This window comes from Schistocerca piceifrons, chromosome 1 (assembly GCF_021461385.2).
Source record: "Schistocerca piceifrons isolate TAMUIC-IGC-003096 chromosome 1, iqSchPice1.1, whole genome shotgun sequence".
NCBI lineage: Eukaryota > Metazoa > Arthropoda > Insecta > Orthoptera > Acrididae > Schistocerca > Schistocerca piceifrons.
In genome coordinates, this window is record NC_060138.1 from 1,098,031,044 (window position 1) to 1,098,046,031 (window position 14,988).

The 14,988-nt window shown below is 36.6% G+C and overlaps 1 protein-coding gene across 4 annotated transcripts in view; it reads left to right on the forward strand.

The window, feature by feature from the left end:
- The window catches only part of LOC124775903 (annexin B10), a 128,392-nt gene that overhangs the window by 62,859 nt on the left and 50,545 nt on the right, over positions 1–14,988 (forward strand). For all 4 annotated transcript variants that reach the window (XM_047250752.1, XM_047250742.1, XM_047250766.1 and 1 more), the window contains exon 4: positions 10,917–11,121. In XM_047250752.1, coding sequence (XP_047106708.1) covers positions 10,917–11,121 — 205 coding nt within the window. The remainder of the gene's footprint in view (positions 1–10,916; positions 11,122–14,988) is intronic.

Consider the following 14,988-nt stretch of genomic DNA (forward strand, 5'->3'; position numbering starts at 1 on the left):
GGAGAGCATAAGGGAACAATTGACAGGAATGGGGGAAAGAAATACAGTAGAAGAAGAATGGGTAGCTTCGAGGTATAAAATAGTGAAGGCAGATTAGATTAGAGGATCAAATACGTAAAAAGACGAGGACTAGTAGAAACCCTTGGGTAACAGAAGAAATAATGAATTTAATTGATGAAAGGAGAAAATATAAAAATGCAGTAAATGAAGCAGGCAAAAAGGAATATAAATGTCTCAAAAATGAGATCGACAGGATGTACAAAATGGCTAAGCAGGAATGGCTAGAGGACAAATGTAAGGATGTAGAGGCTTATCTCACTAGAGGTAAGATAGATACTGCCTACAGGAAAATTAAAGAGACCTTTGGAGAAAAGAGAACCACTTGCATGAATATAAAGAGCTTATATAGGTACCCAGTTCTAACCAAAGAAGGGAAAGCAGAAAGGTGGAAGGAGTATATAGAGGTTCTATACAAGGGTGACGTACTTGAGGACAATATTATGGAAATGGAAGAGGATGTAGATGTAGATGAAGATGAAATGGGAGATAAGATACTGCGTAAAGAGTTTGACAGAGCACTGAAAGACCTGAGTGGAAACAAGGCCCCGGGAGTAGACAACATTCCATTAGAACTACTGACAGCCTTTGGAGAGCCAGTCCTGACAAAACTCTACCATCTGGTGAGCAAAATGTATGAGACAGGCAAAATACCCTCAGATTTCAAGAATATAATAATTCCAATCCCAAAGAAAGCAGTTGTTGACAGATGTGAAAATTACCGAACTATCAGTTTAATAAGTCACAGCTGCAAAATACTAACACGAATTCTTTACAGACGAATGCAAAAACTGATATAAGCCGACCTCGCGGAAGATCAGTTTGGATTCCGTAGAAATGTTGGAACACGTGAGGCAATACTGACCCTACGACTTATCTTAGAAGAAAGATTAAGGAAAGGCAAACCTACGTTTCTAGCATTTGTAGACTTAGAGAAAGCTTTTGACAATGTTGACTGGAATACTCTCTTTCAAATTCTAAAGGTGGCAGGGCTAAAATACAGGGAGCGAAAGGCTATTTAAAATTTCTACAGAAACCAGATGGCAGTTATAAGAGTCGAGGGGTATGAAAGGAAAGCAGTGGTTGGGAAGGGAGTGAGACAGGGTTGTAGCCTACCCTCGATGTTATTCAATCTGTATATTGAGCAATAAAGGAAACAAAAGAAAAGTTCAGAGTAGGTATTAAAATCCATGGAGAAGAAATAAAAACTTTGAGGTTCGCCGATGACATTGAATTCTGTCAGAGACAGCAAAGGACTTGGAAGAGCAGTTGAATGGAATGGACAGTGTCTTGAAAGGAGGATATAAGATGAACATCAACAAAAGCAAAACGAGGATAATGGAATGTAGTCAAATTAAATCAGGTGATGCTGAGGGAATTAGATTAGGAAATGAGACACTTAAAGTAGTAAAGAAGTTTTGCTATTTGGGGAGCAAAACAACTGATGATGGTCGAAGTAGAGGATATAAAATGTAGACTGGCAATGGCAAGGAAAGCGTTTCTGAAGAAGAGAAATTTAACATCGAGTATAGATTTAAGTGTCAGGAAGTCGTTTGTGAAAGTATTTGTATGGATGTAGCCATGTATGGAAGTGAAACGTGGATGATAAATAGTTTGGACGAGAAGAGAAGCTTTTGAAATATGATGCTACAGAAGAATGCTGAAGATTAGATGGGTGGATCACATAACTAATGAGGTGGTACTGAATAGAATTGGGGAGAAGAGGAGCTTGTGGCGCAACTTGACTAGAAGAAGGGTTAGGTTGGTAGGACATGTTCTGAGACATCGAGGGATCACCAATATAGTATTGGAGGGCAGTGTGGAGGGTAAAAATCGTAGAGAGAGACCAAGAGATGAATACACTAAGCAGATTCAGAAGGATGTAGGCTGCAGTAGGTACTGGGAGATGGAGAAGCTTGCACACGATAGAGTAGCATGGAGAGCTGCATCAAACCAGTCTCAGGACTGATGACCACAACAACAACTCTATCAGTTTGAGTACATTGTTTGAACTGAATTGTATCCTCAGGATCAGTATCTGCAAAGTGCTTTCCAAATATTCATTTAGAGCTTCTGTTCTTGGACATACTTCACAGTCATGAAGCATGCAATCTTTTGTTTCCAAATTCGACTATTTTGCTCAGTAAAATTTTGTAATGTTCTTTTATTGGGCTATGTGCCAACATTAGTTTCACATTTTGATATATTGTGCAGACACAAACTGAATGTGAACCAGCTGTGCCTAGTCACACACCACTTTGGCCTTAATTCACAAAATTTGGAAAATTCTATTTCTGGTCCATTTTTATTGCATTAGGCAACAAAAATTTCTTTAAAGTTGCTCACTAATAAGTATTTGTTTGTTAACCTTTTCTCCATCTATCTGAACAGTATTATGGTCTTTTTTTTTCCTGGACAAATCAGACTAAACTCATCATAAAATTGTTCTATGACTCTTGCCTTCACACCTCAAAGCTTTTCGCCACATTTACCTTTGAGCTGTGCCAATATTCCCTGTTCAGCTTTTAACTTTCTAGCCTTCCTTAACCATTCTTTCTGAAACAAAAATTGTTCCATGGTCTTTTTTATAGACCAGCTTTGGGGAGCTAAGTTCAAAATTTGAATTTTCTCGTTATTGTTTGATATGTAATTTTTCTTTCAGTTCTTGGATCGGCTCTATGTAATCTGAACAAATCAAGCATTGCTTGCTTGTAGATGGTTGCTCCAATTCACTGGGCTCAAGTCCTACAACTTCTTTGTTGAAATTTTAATGGTATTCCAAAAGATGTTAAGCTTGTATACAAATTGTGACCAACATTAGTCTCATCTTCATCTGACTGATATGTAACGTCCATTTGTGAATATTTCAGTGTATCAAATCCTTTTCTACATGGACACATTTTTTGGCCTGGTTTAATATCAGACATGGTTATCCTTTTTAGTAGGTCAGCTATTTCTATGTTAATTGAGCGCAAGCTTTTTCATGTAATGTGGTTTTTCTTGCCAAATGGATTGCAGCATGATCTTCGGAAAAATTCAAATCATCTTGGGAGTAAAGCTTTATGATGGAAGCATAGTTGAGTATTTTCAGTAAAGTGTAAACCACTCCGTCTAGTAAGTAATTCTTGTTCTTCTAAGGAAAGTTGCTTTACAACTTTCATTCCTTTTAAGGCAGTGTGTTGTTAAATGGCATGGGGAATCAGTATTTCCAGAAACTCCATACATTAACTTGATCTTGTTCTTCCATTTTAGCAACAACTTGATATGCTTCAGACACTAAAATCAAATTGTAGAGTCCTAAATAAAGAAAAGAAATAAAATGAGCATTAAACTTCCCAAAAGTTATGTAGCAGTCTCTAGTACAGTTAAATGGTTAAATTTAGCAATGGACCTGTCACAAACAGGTTTTAAATCACCAAATAAACAGCAAAATTAATATTTAAACAATGAAGACATAATCAACAAAATTCCAAATTTTAGACAACATTTTTACACCTTATCCAAAGATACACCAAAATGAAAAGAAGTTTTTCTTTTAGAGTGAATGTGCTCTGTTGAATGGTGTTAATGAATGTCATGTGGTAGGTGTCCATTTTGAGTTACATGACTCTGAACACAGGCATTTTTTGATACAGTCATGTCTTTTAGCAAATTTACTGGATGGTAGCACAGTAATTAAACACACAAACCAGGCCAAAATTTGCGATCTACTAAACATCCAGACAGTAGTTTAGCAAAAGATGAGGTCCAGAGTGCACTTTCTCCACTACTAATGCCTTGTTAAACTGTGGGGCAAATTTTTCTCAAGACATGATTTGTTGCCCACTTTAAACTGAGATTATACCAAATACATTGCTTTCTGGACTGTACTAGCAACATTTGTGTGTAGAGCATACAAACTTGTACCACTCTACCTAGAAGCAAGAGTCTAGCTCTTTCACATTAGGAACAGTGGAATGGCAAACTTGACAATTTCTTTACAGCTTTAAATGGCTCTAGCACCTCAACCAAGTTACAGGTGAGCCTGAAACTTTGCATAAGTTCATGTAGGGCCCTCAGGTTCATCCTGTATAAACTTCATCAATATTGAAGATGTTAGAGCTCGGAGCCCTAAGACACTTCACGTGGAATGATCCAAATACTTATTTACAGAAGTAGCACAGATCTGCAGTTTTCTTCCTGAGCAAATTTAAAAAGTCTTTGCTATTATAGTCAAAATTAATTTCAATCAAAAGCTCTGGCTTAATAAGTTCTAAGCTGCAGCTGTTTTTTTTTTGACCTGTCCACTTACTGTTCATTAGAGAAACTTTGTGTGAGCATTTGATCCTGGAATGCTTAATACAAAGCCTGTGATTTTACTAAGGTTTGGGACATCAATTTTTCTGAATTTTAAATCTTTAAAAAAAATTTACCCAACTTTCTGTTCCTGTTTTCACCATGCTGACAGCACTTTTTACTGTAGAAAACTCCTCATACAGAGCATCTTCATTTGCGAAACAGAGAAAATTCTTTAACTATGGCTTTTAACACTCTGAAAGAAACTAAAGTTTCCAACTTTAGTGGTAAAAGACAGTGAACTGGATTTGTATTTGATGCATCAAAATTTTTTGTTATGTAATTATTTAAGCAATAATAGAAGTTAATAAAATCACCTGACACATTTTTCTATGATGGACTTAAACTGTTCAGTAATTGTTCAGTGGTAGTACCAAAAAAAACTGTTCAATCCTTTGCTGAATCTTATGCCACACATCTTTCATCACTTCATAGCACTCGATGATGAAGAAATTTGAAGTTTCAAGGATTTTTCCAGACTGAACAAGTAAAACACCTGTTTGAAATTAAATTTAGATATGACTTCATAACACGTTCCTTTTCTGGATCTTCTTCACAAAATAATTTAATATTTTTGGACAGTAATCCACACTCTTGAAATAACTCTTAATTGGAAACCAATTCTGGATTAGTCTGTCCACAGCAGATGTTAACAAAAGCCAATGGGTAGAAACATGAAAAATTGAAGAACGTTGGCAACTCTTTTCTCTTTGCAGATACAGAGAAATGGCCATATATTTTCATAACAAGCATATCAATATCTACATCTAAAGCATCACAAACATGTTTTGTGGCATTATGTAGAAAGTGATTTGAGCAATTTGCTTTCACCAAATGCTTGTTGTTCTCTCGAAGCAGTTTAAATACAGAACTGTGCTTCCCTTAATTAACATTTGCGTTATCAATACAGTCATGTTCTTTACATCTAAATCATGTAAACTCAATGAAGAATTGATCAGACTGTGAACAGCATTAGCTGTCTCATTAGCCTGTTCAATGAAGTCCAGAAGTCTATTTTTTTAATCTGTTTTCAGGATCAAAATATCGTAAAACAATAGGAAACATCTCGCTGTTTTTGTTTTGAAGCATCAGTTGCAGTATAAAAAAGTTAAGTGGTTTTGCTGAATTTTTAAGACACCATTGAAGCTTTGAATACTTCTTGGTGCCAAAACGTTTTTCACAATTGCTTCTGCCTTAGTTCAATCACAGGGTGACATTGGCCAAATTAGTCATGGAAAAATGTCCTTAGATAATTTATTTGCACAGTCCATACTTCTGAAGCTGATATTACACTTTACTGTATGAAAAATTGTTGCTAGCTCACATGCAACGTTTTTCATGTCCTTGCTGGCGTTGCCAAAATATTTACATAAATTTGAATTCACCGTTCTCTCTTTCATTCCAATTGTGTAGTTCTATAGAAGAATATTAGCTGCAGCCAGCTTTACCACCATGAGCGATGTTGACGTCACGCTTACATAGCACACAGGAAGCTCAATTTACATTCTTGGCCATGGGCTTTAACCATGAATATTGTTCCATATCTTCAAGTAAACGCACAAGTACTTCATCTTCTTGTTTCGTGGAGTTTTCACATCTTCATTTTTATAGCGAGAGCACATAATGAAAACCTATTCACTTAAAAACCTAATGAAAATACTGTATACACACCTACTTCTCAGTAGGTATTAGGGAAAAACTAAAGTTAACACAAATCGAAACATTTGGTGCTAATATTCGTCTGTTAGATTGCTGACATCAACAGTAATAGAGAATAGTATCAATTACTTGCAATAAAAGTTTGAGATCTCGATGAAAGAATTTCAACTATAGATAGTATCTCACGGGTTATAACTGTGATCACTAAACAAAATTAATGGGAGAAACAGGTGAACAGTAAGGGAGATGGGAGAATTTTTAAAAAAGTGCTAAAATACGGGAGAGTTGGTTGCCTTACGTGCAGGCCACACCACTGTTCCACCATGCCCTATCCAATGCCCTCCAGAGGTTTCATTTAAATGCAGTCACACAGCACAGGTGCACCATTTTGTTGGTACCACATTTGCTGTCGCACGGTGAGTGGAACATGTAATGACTCTGGCACAGTTTCTTGTAAAAATATTATAAATATGTTTGTGTTTAGTTGCTGGGGAAAACATATGGCCCAACCAGATTATCTATGAAGGTGACCCAGATGTTGGCAGTGAAGTGATCTTGGTGACAACAAACAAAGGTGGTGTCGATTTTTCCGTACCCACATGTTTATTGTAGGTGTTAAATATACCCTCTTGTGTAAAGCATGCCTCATCTGTTAAAAGTATGCAGTTCAGAAAGTCTGCTTGAATGGCACACCTTTTCAAAAACCACTGACAAAATTCAATTAGACATGGAAAATCTTCTGGGTTAGGGGCCCGAACTTCCTGAAGGTCGTAGGGGCACAAATCATCTTCATGCCACAGATGCCAAATTTAAAGTTGACCTGGCTTCGTAGTGACCTTCGGATGGCAGTAAATGTGCACGGATCTGGCACTTGACAAATTGGAAACCTCCAAACATTCAAATGTTGGGCAGCATCTGCCCCTCATAAGCACAGTGCATGTCTGCCCTCTTCTCACAAGAGTAGTGCTCAATTTCCTGTCTGTTCTACATATTAACAGTAACACACGTGTGTCCTGTTTGATGACAGATGCAGGCAAACCAGACTTTGCAGTGTGCACATGTGCTGCCCTCTATGCAGCACCTATCAGACATGTTAGCACAACCAAAAGCAGCATGTGCACGTTCCAGTAATAGGCAGAAAACCCATAGTGTTGTACCACCTGAAATATCTGCAGCTGTGTCTACTACAGCATTTGCAAATAAGGGTCGTAAAATGTCTGTTTCACCTGCATGTCACAAATACATTGAAATTAATTGCCCTGCACACCTGTTAGCATAACAGTTCAGATGCCAGGTTGCATGCCTACCCTTTGAGTGGCACTTGGAACTGTTGGCACCTAGTGCCATATGCGAAGGGATGAAGACATGCGTTGCTATGTGAAATACGCTTGTTACGGCCCACTCTGCCAGCCCCCTCATTTTCTACATTCATTGCAGATACGCCCTTTACACAGGCACACACAAACCTCGTGTTCATCAAGGGTTTGCTCCCCAGAGCACACATGCACGCACACCTGAGAATGTGCCAGATCCATGATTCGAAATCCAAACACATCAAGAAAGAACACTGGACAAGGAACTGGAATTGAACTGACAAACTGTTGTGGCAGTTTGGCAAAGCAAACTTTTTGGGGTGACATTGAAGCTCTTATTGAAGGAAATGCATAGTCAACCATCAGGTAATTTTAATCATTCTGTAGTACGTATGGTTTGCACACATCCGAAGGAGGACATAACACAACTATATACTGCCTTGTTGAGGGTAGCTGGATGGGGTTTGGCATGCCAAGCAACATGTAACTGTCTCCACACTGATTCTGGCTACTAGATGGATATTATTAAAAACAGTAGAACACTGCCAGCACTGTGGTATGCAAAGAAGGTGGGCAAGGAAAATGTTATGGCATAAAGTCTTCTTCACAGACAAATGCTGGATTTTTCTCAGGTATGATAAAAATTGAATGTAGAAGTGCCAGGTAACAATCAATACACATTGCACAGTCACTCAGGTCTACAGGAAAGTTTGTCAGTCATCTTGTGGGCCATTACTACATTCGGATATGGTATGCAGTCTTCAATATTGAGGGTCATTTGAAGGCAGTTCAGTATGGATGGGTAATATCCTGAAAAGATATTTTAAGATGAATGTCATCAAATGCAAAATAGGTAATCAAATGTACTCCAATTAAATCATGATGCTGAGAGAATTAGATTAGGAAGGGAGCCCAAGTAGTCAAGTATTTTGATCTTTGGGCAGCAAGAAACTGACAATGGCCGGAGTACAGATGGTATAAAAATTGGATTGGTAGTACTAAAAAGTTTCAGAAAAAGAATGTAAATATCTAACATCAATTCAGATGTTAGGATATCTTTTCTGAAGATACTTTCCTGGAGTGTAGCTTCGTAAGGAAGCGAAATGTGGGTAGTAAACAGCAAAGACAAGAAAAGTCTATGAAATGTATAATAAATGAATAATGCTGAAGATTAGGTGAACAGATCAACTGAGTATAGAGGGGACAGACTCAATTACAGCATGCAGTTGCAAATGAGTGTACGTTGCAATAGTTATGCAGAATTTAAGAAGCTTGCACAGGATACACTAGTTACATCAGAACCGTCTTCAGAATGATAATATTAGTGGAAATAATTTCACCGATGTGTTCATGTTGAAAGATAGTAGCAAACCACACCCACCTAGGAATACCATCTGTCAGAAAGCAGGACTCAACTGAATGGAATGTCCTGCACTATCTATAGAAAAAAAATCAGACCACGAATGCATGAAATCAGTGGAAACTTCAGTGCATCTCTGCAGGAATCTTCCTTGCACATTAGATGACCTTAGGAGGTCCACCTTAGAATAATGAGAAGGGCTTGATAAGTAGTATCAACCATTTTGTGGGCAGCATGCAGATAGGATCGAAGCAAATTACAATGCAAGGGGTGAAGCAAGGTGGTATTGAATGTTACTCATTAGCAGATTTTGAGTTCTTTGCACTTCTGAACTGACTGCCATTTTTAGGTTTTGTTTTGTGTTTATTTCACAGTAAAGCTAATTTTTAGTTCTGTAAGGCTTCTTTCATTCCCTTCTCTTGAATCCAAGCCCATGTGCATTCATGGTTATGAAAGTGGTGCAAGATTTTCCTTTCATTTAGTTGCACAATGTGTACTTAAGAAGTTTTGGTTGAAGGCTCAGTAAGTAACGAAGAGCAACAGCATTTTGTTCAAAGTAACTGTCTAAAGTCCTATTTTCACTTGAAAAATTGAGCATAATTTTTACCAATATGGTAGAAAGCAATTAGGAGTAGTTTGTGCCTTACATCTTTTCAAATTTCTTTACTTTATTTAATAGCTTGTGGGGTACCATTGCACATTATAGCATTCCTGAAATAGTGTAACATCTTGAAAATTGGTACCATTGTTGTGTTCAACCTTTTCAGACCTGATTTTTTTAAAGAAAGAAAAATTTTCTTATGTGGTAATGCTCTTAGGTGGTCTTTTATGATTGTAGATGAGTTACATAAAAATATGTACCTGTTTCCAAAACATGCTCTCAACACTTTGTTTTGTAGACTAAAGTAACTAATTACAAAATATTCTCCATTGCAATAAATAGTAAAGCTAGCATTCAATAATTACCATGCAAAATAACAATAACAGTATTAGATTATACAGTGAAATATAGTGAACCAACCACATCTGTGTGTTCTGGCTGTAAAGAGCTGTTGCAAACTGTTACATTGACTTGCTGATATTTTTGTAGTGATGTCTGATAGTTGGCAGCACTTTACGCACCCAGATTTTATGGGAACTTTGTTGTTTAAACTAATGGATTACTTCCAGCATACTAGCAATCAGCAAATGTAGTGTTGCAGTCATGAATAGCATTCATATGGCTGAATATAGGTGTTATATTTCAATCCCTGTATGAACCTGGTGGTTTTTCTTATATACAACACATTAAACAGTGGCAGTGCTGGTAGAAAAATTTTACCATACTTCAAATTCTGTGTGAACTGGAAATATTCATCACTATCAGCTGGGTCTTTGATACTTAAGTTAGAAAATACATAGGAAAATACATGTTCCTTTCAGTAGCATAAGCATAGTGCAATCTAAAGTTGTCTTTATTGAACAAAATTAGAAGGAAGTGAGGCAGTAGGAGAACTGATTTTAAGATTTGTAAGTTTTCTTCAGTCCCTCTAAATGTCATTGTGGTTCTGGAATTGTTCCTTCAGAAAGAACACTGCAAAGTTTGTATTGTCTTTGTCAAATCCATGCTTGCGCTTAATACGTTAAGGTGTTATTGCCCGTAGATTGTACTGTGAGTGAGCCTTCCTTCACTGATTTAGAGAAAGAGAATATATTGCAAGACACCTATGCACTATACAAAGGCTTTATTAATGTGAAAGCCTTAAGGTTAAAATAAGTTACTGCTGAGACTCAAACTTTGTGGGGAATGAACTGAAAGTTACTTTTACTCGAAAGGTTTAATTTGAACAGTGTCATGAGATCTGTGATGTGAGGAAGAAATAGTAGATCCAACAGTTTCCAAAATTTGAGTGATCTTGTGAATAATGGAAGGTATGTGCATAGTTTGGTTTAAGTGGATTTTAGTTAAGTCACATTTACTTGCAGTACAAAATAAGGATTCCACCAAGTCCACGCTCAAAGACAATTTAAATTTATGAGGAGACTTGATCAATCCATTCATTGAGTAGTCTTAACTAGAAACTGCATTACAGCTTCTGCACTCATATAATTTGGTATTACGTTCTGGACCGTAACTCTCATTAAATAACTGTTGAACCACCTGAAAAGGAAACACTGATGTCTTAAGTTAAGTTGTCTCAAATGTTCTACAGGACTTAATAGAAGACCTAAAGAGTGAGCTCGGTGGTCACTTTGAGGATGTTATAGTGGCACTGGTTGTGCCTCATTTTGATTACCTCGCAAAACAGCTCCACAAAGCTATGGCAGGCCTGGGCACAGATGAAGAAACACTTGTGGAAATTCTCTGCAGCAAGACCAATGAGGAAGTAAAGAAGATTGTTGAAGCTTATGAAAGATGTAAGTGAATTATCCTTGAAGAAAATGTGACTTAAGTAAATTTAGTAATGCAGGAAGTGGATTCACAGTATTTGTGCTAATTATTAGAATTCACTTTGAAGTAGGAAAAAAGATGTCTGGGACCTGACACTTTTTTAAACTCCCAGACTTTTGTTTTGTTTAATAAGTCTTTGGGCTGTTTGTAGTGTGCAATGAATACTTTGCTTGAATGTCTAAAGCAGAGCCATTCCTGTCAAAAGTGGAACAAAAACTTGCCAGAGCATTTTTGTTGATTATTGTAGGTGAATTTGCTGTGAATTGAAAGTTTAGTACTGTGTGTAAAACACGCATGGAAACCCTGTAATTTCTTTGTTATTGAGAATGCAAAGCTAGGCATCTGCCAGTAACAAAGCAAGCTCATAAAAACAGTTTGAGGCAAGTTTTTACATTATGATAAACTTTCTGTATTTTTGCTTTTATAAGGTCTTAAATACTTCTATTACTGAAATGAATTTGGGTGCTGTAATGCAAACAAGCCTTTCTTAACGCAGTCAAGAAGTGCAAATTTTGTCCCATTTGGACACAGTAATACAAATGTTTCTATCATTTAAACATATTATTAATAGTTCCAATGCAAGTATGTTTCATAAGAAGGATAATTTAGGAGAGAAAATTGTACATGCCAATAATTAGAAACTTTAATCTGCGAATTATATTTTTGTAACATGTTCTGTTTTGTCAGAGCTTACAGTTCAAAAACACAGATAAAGATAAATTATTCGCTACTTTTAAATAGTTTTATGTTAGTAATTGGAATAAACTTAACAATACTATCATAAGAGATACTAAATTTTTCTTACGTAGCATCTGATTTTTTCAAATATTTTCTTAGTTTGGAATAAACCTAATATGGTTAAAGTGATGACATTCAGGCATTATTGAATGTGGTGGTGATCTTGAATTGGATTTGTAGCAGAGAAGGTTGACACCCACCCTTGTACATATAGTTTCAACAAAGCTCACTATGTAAATCATTGTCCATGGAACTGATCATAGCCCACTGCTTCAGAGTGAAATGGGAGGCCTGAGCCAGAGACTTCGAAGATTCAGTGACAAGCTAGGCTGCCAAAGGGTAGAGAACTGTATGGCCCTACTGAATGAGTCAGTTCTGCACTGCACAGGTAGCCAGTAGTGGGGGGTGTACACAAGGTTATTTAGACTGGGTGACTCCATCCAGTCCAAATAAACCCAGAAGTGTCAGTGGAAGATCAAAAGGAATGACACCCACAGGTGAGAGTATTAAAATCCTAGTGGTTCGCTGCTGAAGTTTTTGCAGCAGTGTCAGAGTTTGAAATGCTGATGAAAAGCAGGGAAGCTCACATTTTAAGTACAGAAAGCTGATTGAAACCAGTAATTGATAATAGTGAGACTGTGGGGGTAATTTAAGAGCATATCAAATAGATAGGCTGTACGGAAATGGAGGTGGTATATTTGCACAGTACACATGAAACTCAAACCCACTGAGATAGAAATTGATACTGTATGTGAGATTATCTGGGCAAGACTCTGTATCAGGGGTGGGCACAAAATGGTAATGGAATCTATCTCCCACCAGATTTGTCTCCTGATCTAACCGAAAACTTTAGAAAGAACCTAAATTCACTTTTACTTAAGTTCCCCAGTCATACTGTAATCATTGGTGGAGACTTTACTCAACCAACAGTCAGTTGGGAAAATAAATATTTCTACATCATTGGTACGATGAGACGTCCTGTGAAATAGCACGACGCACATTCTCTGAAAACTACCTATAACAGATGAAGAGTACAGGGAAAGAATGTGATTTGTGAACATTGTCAAATTGTTCAGGAGAACAATTTTAGTTTGAAACAAAATTTCATGGATACTAATGAATACAAGTCATTTGGAAGGACATGTTATATACATTAAATTTAATTTAAACTGATTCCTAAAAGATTTAAACTGTGATTTTATTGGCATAATATTTAAAGTAATGTAATATGTTAAAACAGGGAAAATGTGCTACTTGGCTATAGTGGAATAGAATATAATGCAAGTTAAGCTATATGTTTTGTTAAACATTCTCAGATTATTTTGTAATGGAAAAGAATATTTGGAACAATAAAGATGCTAAAGAGAAACTTCCTGGCTGATTAAAAATGTGTAGAGCATTTGCCGATGAAAGGCAGAGGACCAGAGTTAGTCTGTCTGTCACACAGTTTCAATTTATCAGGAAGTTTCATATGAGTGCATCTTCCACTGCAGAGTGAAAATATCGTTCTGGAGTACAGATACTTCTTGATGAGCAGTCTGTTGTTTTAACTTCGTGTGATTAAGTAGTAATAAGAGTAAAATATAATATCACTTTGTCCCAACATGGACTTCTCAGTATAGTGTAAAAGCTTTTGAGTAAAACACTAAAGTTTCTTTTCTGCAGTACTCCTTCAAAACCTGGAGGTCTGATACTTTTCTTTTGATGTAGCCAAAGGACCTGCAAAGAAATAATCAGCATTATATAAAACTATTATAAAACACTATTTTGATATTTTTTATTTTACCTCTCTGAGCAGGAGATGGGTATTTTAATGACTGCTTCTCTTGATTTTGCTGTGAAGCTCTTGCCACCAATAAAGTGCCAGCTCAATTATAAGTTTTTAAGTGTTGAATGAGGGAGGGATATTTTTTGTGAGTACAAACTACTTGAGTAGTCTTGTTACGAAAGGACATTTTCTTGAATATTTATTCTTTGGAATGACCCCGATTTTTTTATCTTATATTGATTGAGAACCACATCAAAAGGCTTAGGTTTACATACAGCATGATCTGAACCCAATCTGTTGGAACTTCTGCTACTGCTTATAATGTTAATTACTCCCATATTACTGTGGGTGGTTACTTCCATTATCTCAAAGTTTTTCACTCACATGATAATAAAGATACTTTAGTACAGTGTCATCCTTGTTTTGACCTGAACATGAATAACAAAAACTTCAAGGAGTTTGATTTTCTTGTGCACTAATTCTGTCTGTGACTTACACAGGAATCAACTTCACTGGCCCCTTTTCTTCCAATATCTTCAGTGTAAGTGTAGAGTACTGAAGTTGAATTTCAAAGATAATACTGAAAGAGTAAACAGACAACTGCCTTGTGTAATAGAAATCAGTAGTACTAAAGTTTGGTTAGCATACATTTTTTGGTTGTCTAAGCAGGTTGCTTCTGTTTCATTACATTTTTGGTTTCTTAAATGAGCATTTCTCTTTCTGGAATAAAATGTTTCATCTTTGACTTTGTGTACTTTCTGATCTATTGTGATATTATTAATTTCTTTGAATACTTATTTTTTTTCATGCTGTCATTTAAACTTCTCAAACATTTCATTCTGCACTTTCATCTCAAAAGGGAACCTCCCCATCACACCCCCCTCAGATTTAGTTATAAGTTGGCCCAGTGGATAGGCCTTGAAAAACTGAACACAGATCAATCGAGAAAACAGGAAGAAGTTGTGTAGAACTATGAAAAAAAATAAGCAAAATATACAAACTGAGTAGTCCATGTGCATGATACACAACATAAAGGACAATGTGAGCTCAGGAGAGCCGTGGTCCCGTGGTTAGCGCGAGCAGCTGCGGAAAGAGAGGTCCTTGGTTCAAATCTTCCCTCGACTGAAAAGTTTAATTTTTTATTTTCAGTTTATGTGACACTTATGTTTTCATCACTTTTTGGGAATGATTATCACATTCACAAAAACCTAAATTGGGCAAGGTAGAAGAATATTTTTACCCATTCGCCAAGTGTACAAGTTAGGTGGGTCGACAACATATTCCTGTCATGTGACGCACATGCAGTCACCAGTGTCGTATAGAATAT